This window comes from Poecilia reticulata, chromosome 14 (genome assembly GCF_904066995.2).
Source record: "Poecilia reticulata chromosome 14, P_reticulata-male-v2, whole genome shotgun sequence".
Taxonomy (NCBI): domain Eukaryota; kingdom Metazoa; phylum Chordata; class Actinopteri; order Cyprinodontiformes; family Poeciliidae; genus Poecilia; species Poecilia reticulata.
The window spans coordinates 9,117,353-9,123,440 of NC_088843.1; the positions used below are offsets into that span (position 1 = coordinate 9,117,353).

Below are 6,088 nucleotides of genomic sequence, written 5' to 3' on the forward strand. Positions count from 1 at the left end.
GGTCCAGTTTCAGTTACACTTTGCATGCAGTGGCAGAGGAGTTGAGAATCTGTTTATGAAAAAAAAAATCTACTTTTCTTTTATTGACACTTTTATTATACAAAATAGGTTCACAATGACGCTGTATAATATCTCTATTTTTCTTCCGCTTTCTAATTCAATTTCAGTTCAGTTGAGTTTAGAAGCGGTTGCCACCTTAAGGAACTCATCAACAAAGCCCTAGAAATGTTGCTCAAACATTTGTCCACTTAAACAAAAATATACACCACAATTTGAAGAAATTTCCTCCCCCGAACATGTTTCACGATGTGTATGGTGCTGTTTTGGCTGATGCATAGTACTTTTTCAATGCCTTTTTAAACTATGGCCAGAGAGTCCCGGTTTGGTTTCATTAGCTCATTTAATCAGATCCAGATACTTTGATTGGGAAAATAAAAGACTTCTAGAATCTTGCAAACTCACTTCTTACTCCAGACATATTGAGCATGCAAGAGATTGTTGTCACATAACAATCACAACCTGTACTTGCTAGAAATTCTTGCTGTTCCTTCAATGTTACTTTACTCTCTTGGCAGCCTCTCTGGCTGGTTTCTGTCTTATATCCTTCCTCATCTTGGAGAAATGTTATCCCATATTTCCTTCAGTTACTGGTAATGACTCACTTTATTCACTTTAATACAGTATACCACAGTTAAGCTCATTATTATTTAATATTACTTTCTCTGGTGTATTTTAGATTTTAGATTATTTTATCCCAATCAAGAGGTTTATCAGCTCAAACCGAAGCCGGTTCTCTGGCTAGGCCACTCCAAAAACATCTACATTGTCAAAAGAAACGCGTCTCCAAAATTTAAAGATTAGCTGAAAACTGTATAATTTTGAGAATAACAGAGCTTTTTGTAATCTTTTCCTTACCGAAAGTATGTACAATTAAACTAACAAATGAAAAAAATCCCTCAAGCTTGATCAAATTCCCTCCAATTAATGGCAACAGGAAGCTGAACTTTGAAATTAGATTAACTTTAAATTTTGGTTTGACAAAGTTTGAAGTATTTCTGTGCACACTTATTATGTAACTGGGATTATTGCAGCTTCTCATCTTCTATTGCCTCTCTTAAAGATGAATTCATAGTTTTTGCTGAAATTATTTTTAAAAAATCCCATTGAATGGGGAAATAATTTGCAAATCATTTATCATGGTGTTGTTTGAAATCACACATTTTGACAAGTTTTCTCAAAAGTTTTAACAAGAATGTCTAAACGTATGAGAGTGCCTCTATATTTATGTGAGACTATTTAATACGAAAATAGTAATAGTATTGAATATGCAAAGCTGCAGAAGTCACTTCTTCCTGCTGATAAGTGCAGCTCACACCTCTACACTTGTAAAGATGCATATGGGTGAGAAGGACTTAGACTTCCAAACGCTTTAGGTATTAAAGCATTAAAGCTGGGTGTGAAACTAAAAATAGCCTAGGAACCAATTTGCTGAGGACAGCGTGATTTTCTACACGTGACAGGCAACCGGCAACACGCCGCTGTCCCTGGTGCTGAAACTGCATCCGGTAGAGGTTTTCGTCTTTATTTATAATAAATCAGAGACGTCTAATTTTGAATCCTATTCATGCTGGAGCTGCAGTAGAACTGGGTTAACAGTTTAAAGCATGATTTTTATAAAACGCTGTACAACAGTTAAAACTGTAATTCCTCCAAAGCAACAGTGCGAGGCGCATGCCGTGGCTAATTCTGTTTCCAGAATGAGAGAGAGAAAGAGAGTTTGATTGATCATGTGGGCTATGGAAGCCTGCGAGAATTGTGGAAAATTGCTGCATAGACGCCCCTTTGGCACCTATCTAGTGACCAGTGACTTCAAGCCCTTCCGAGGCCAAGCAGCCAGCCTGCACCGGTACGCCGGGTATACCTGTTAACACCCCCCCCCCCCCCCCCCCCATTCTTCCGGGTTCTGGACCTCAGAAAGCCAACATGAACTTACCGCAGTTCTCACACAAGATCCTCCCAACATCCTTCTTCAGGTTCTTCCCACTAGTGTCAACGGGCGCGAACGATGCCTTGAAAACCAAGGGCTCGTCCGTGGGGTCCATGAAAAAGATGTACTTGTGGTTCTTTTTCACTTTGGCGCACGGAGCCTCGGATCCGAAGTCCCCCACGGTGACGAGCTGCTCCCGCTCCAGACCGCCGCTGTTCAGGGGCCAGACCTCCAGCACTTTGACACTCACACGGTACGGCTCCACGGACGCGTTCCCCGCAGGCGTGGACTGCACCTTGCCCTCGATCACCACGGCGGACCTGTAAGCTTGGTCCTGCAGGGAATTCAGACTCGGGGAGTAGCAGGCGAATGAGACCCCGATGAGCAGCATGGATAGATGCACCGGATCAAGCCTCATGCCGCCTGCTTTGGCTCGGTGGGGGCTGGTCGCGTTGCGGCAGGGCACTCTGGGCTGCGGGGCGATGGCGGTGGACCTGGGTTGAAGGAGGAGAAAGCGAGAAGGCTCCAGCAGTAGCACGGCAGCGCGGCGGACCTTGCATAAGTGTCCATGCCATCGGGATCCGCTGCTTTTTCCCCAAATGCTTTTCAGCGGGTAAACAGCAGCTTTTGCAGCAGGGATGACGCTGGCTTTTAAATCCAGTCACTGCTTCCTGCTAATGATAAGGCATTGTAAATGTTTCTTCTTTGTTTTTTGTTGTTGTTGTTTGTTTTTTTTTTTAAGGAAGGAATTGTGGACCCCCTCCCTTCTTCGTTATTCTGCCATAAGACTCTTTATCTTTGCCCCCAAAAATTGCAGTGGGAAGGTGCCGCTGTTATGGTTCTCCGTATCATCTGCAACGGAGGGAAGAGACGCAAAATGCTGCAGTGAAGCACAAGTTGGGGGAGCCTGATCGCAAAACAAAAGGACCCGTTTCATTCCACGAAAACAAAATGGAACAATGATTAAAAAAAATAACAATAAAAAAAAATAAATAAAAGGAATTATTTCTGCACGCCAGCTACAGCGTTGATACGCCGCCTTCCACCGCGGCTCTCTCTCCGCCTCCCCTACCAGCCGCTGACGGAGAGAAAATAAGACCGATCGCCAAGGGGCTCCAAAAAAAAAAAAAAAAAAAAAAAAAATGCAGGATACAAGAAACCGATGGACCAAAAGGGTCTATCTCCCCCCCTTTTAATACTGCATGTCAGTCACTCCATGGTGTTTCTTCGGCGAGGATCTCTTGCTGTAATAAAACAAATGCAAATCCTAAATCCATGGCTCCCCCTCCTTACAAGCGCATCCTACTGTAGCCAAGGCATTTCGCCCCCTCCAAAAAAAAAAAAAAAAAAAAAGAAAAAGAAAAAAAAATCACATAGATTAACAACAGGGGGTGGAGGGAAGAAAAATGAAGCTGCATATGTAAGTCCTGGAACTCTGGCGATGACTAACACTGCGAAAGCGTTTCGGAGTCTTCAGGAGACTGTTCTGAATGAGTTTTGCGTCTCATCCCATTAAGTCATGCCCTGCATTCAGGTCACATTCGCCGCTTTGCCTCGGAAAAACTGAGGTTGAAGAACCCACTTTTAATCTACACATCTAATTCAGCTGCACTACAAAAGTCCACAAAAAAAAAAAAAAACACTGACAGTTTTAGAAAATAAAACAACAAATATTATATTAAAGTTTCTCCTCTTTCTTTTTAATATGTTTTTAGCGCAGTTTTAGGTTTGCACTTTAGCGCAGCGCTTTAAACCTCCAATCAAAATCAAATAGAATCCTTTGTTTAAGGTTTGTTTGATAAATGTTATTGGAAAAAACTAACCCAGGGAAGGAAGATAAAGGTTTAGTTTGTGTGCCAAACACACTGCGGATACAGGACGTTGAAGTCAGTATTCACAAAGAGCGACATCTGCCGACCACAGTGGTCATTCAAAAAAAAAAAAGAGCATCCACACATGGAGGGCGCAGCTATGTAACTGTCACTATGCAGCTTCTCTGTAAATTTGGAGTAGTCGAAAAGTTAGATGCACTATATTCAAAGTATTATATTTTAAATGTTTATTTCTGATGATGTTATGATTAAGAGCTACAACTAAGGAAAACTCAAATTTCTCAGAAATGTAAGCCATCTTAAGTTAGGGTTGAAACATTCACTGTTGTCAAGCATACAGTCCACGTGGAGGATGAGTCACAAATGTCCATGACTGAATAAGCTTCCAGTATAGTTGGCTTCCAGATGGTACACTTAGTGGAAAGTTTAGTGGAAGGTAAAAGTGTGATAGAAAAAAGATGCATGAGCAATAGATAATACTGTAACCATGACAGAATTGTGAAGTAAAAGTCATTCTTACTGGAATTACATGGCATGGACAGTCGGTCCAGGACATGGACTACAGCTGTTCCAGAATTAAAGTAAGAAGTTTCTGATTTGGGCGATGGGGAAATAAGCCTGCAGTGTTGCTAAGTGATTCAAAGTCTATTTTTTATTTGAAAGTCAGTCTTGCATTGTAATTAAAAAAAGGTCTCAGAGACTAAGGCAGGGGTCTTCAGTTCAGTTTAGATGCGTCTCTGATTCAAAAGAAAGGACAAGTATCAACAGAATGAACGGCAACAATTATAAACGAAATTGAATCAAAAGTTCCTTCAAAAGTAGCTGCAGTATGTAACCTTTACAACATGTTTATTACATATTTATGAAAGCATGAGACAGATGATCTGTGAACAGATCAAGCTCTTCCACTTCCTCTTATTGCCATCAGCAGAAATGTGCTGCTCCCAGTCAAAAACAACCAATCAGAGTCAGGAGGAGGGTCTTAGTTCAATATGCTAATGGCAGAGAAACAACTTACAGTTCCAGGAAAACTGCTTATTCGCCATCATCGGTGGCCAAGCAAGCTAGTCTGGCCATTCGTGGCAGAGTCTGTTGTGGGGAACTAGCTGTAGGAAAACAGAGAGCAGCAGGGAGGGTGTGAGCAGCACTTACACAAGAGTAATAGACAGCACTAAGACCGTCCTCCTGGCTCTGATTGGTTGAAACGCAGCTGCACCCTCCATGTGTGGATATTTTTAGTTAAAGACACATACTGCAGTTTTCAGATATGCTCACTGATGTGTGCAGAGTATTGCATCTTTTTGTAATGGTCTACAGTTTTCCTTCAAATAAATTTTGTTAGTTTTTCTACTTAACTATAAAATAAATTATTGAACACCTCAATTGTTTTTCCATATTTTACATTCTTTTGGGGGCCATTTGGTCATACGCTACCAAAGAAATCAAACATAGAAAGTAATAAAAATAAATTATTCAACAAGTGAAGGTAAAGATAAAAAAAAAATGGAATGACACATACATCAAATTTAATTACATGCTTTATGTGAAAACATTTTCTGGCATTAAAAACGTCAGGTTGTCTTTTTTGTGGAGAAGCTACTTATATGCATTGCTCTGCTGTGATGTTGACTCATTCTTCAGCACAAATTATTCACTCTGATCTTTGGTTCTTTACGTACATTTTCAAATTGACTTGGGCCTTTTTACAGTTTTGCTTTCTCTCGAACCAAGTAAGACTTTCACTGGCTGCGTGTTTGGGACTACTGCTCAGAAATCCACACCTTGTTTCAACATCAAATTTTCACCAAAAATGCCCCTGGTCATTTCTCCAATCATCCTTCCTTCGATTATATGAAGTCTGCCAGCACCATACGTGGTGGGCCAGCCCACACCATGATGCTCCCACCTGCAAACTTCACCTTTGGCATAGTGTTTTGGTGGTGATGTGCAGGTCTATTCTTCCTCCAAACATGATGTGTGCACTGAAATCCAAAGAGTTCAACTTTGGCCACGGGTAATTAGATTACATTTTTTAACAGTATTTAACTGGCTTGTTCAAATCTTTTGCAGCTTTTCCAGCCAACCTGAAGGGGATTCTTTGTTAGATAGTTTAGATAAATGTAGCCAATAAATGAAGGTGAAGAAAAAAATTATCTTGGAAAAAAAAAGGAACTGAGTGCAACGGTGTTGAGGAGAAACATTCAACATTTTTAAAGAAATTTGTAAAAACTGAACCAAAGTGCAAGCGAACAATACTTAGAAAATTGGC

The 6,088-nt window shown here is 40.8% G+C and overlaps 1 protein-coding gene across 6 annotated transcripts in view; it reads right to left on the bottom strand.

Annotated features, from left to right (window-relative positions):
- Positions 1-2,490, bottom strand: part of nrg2a (neuregulin 2a) — an 86,552-nt gene extending 84,062 nt beyond the window's left edge. For all 6 annotated transcript variants that reach the window (XM_081615539.1, XM_008427063.3, XM_081615538.1 and 3 more), the window contains exon 1: positions 1,994-2,490. In XM_081615539.1, coding sequence (XP_081471665.1) covers positions 1,994-2,405 — 412 coding nt within the window. In that variant the 5' untranslated portion in view covers positions 2,406-2,490. The remainder of the gene's footprint in view (positions 1-1,993) is intronic.
- Positions 2,491-6,088: the final 3,598 nt, after the last annotated feature.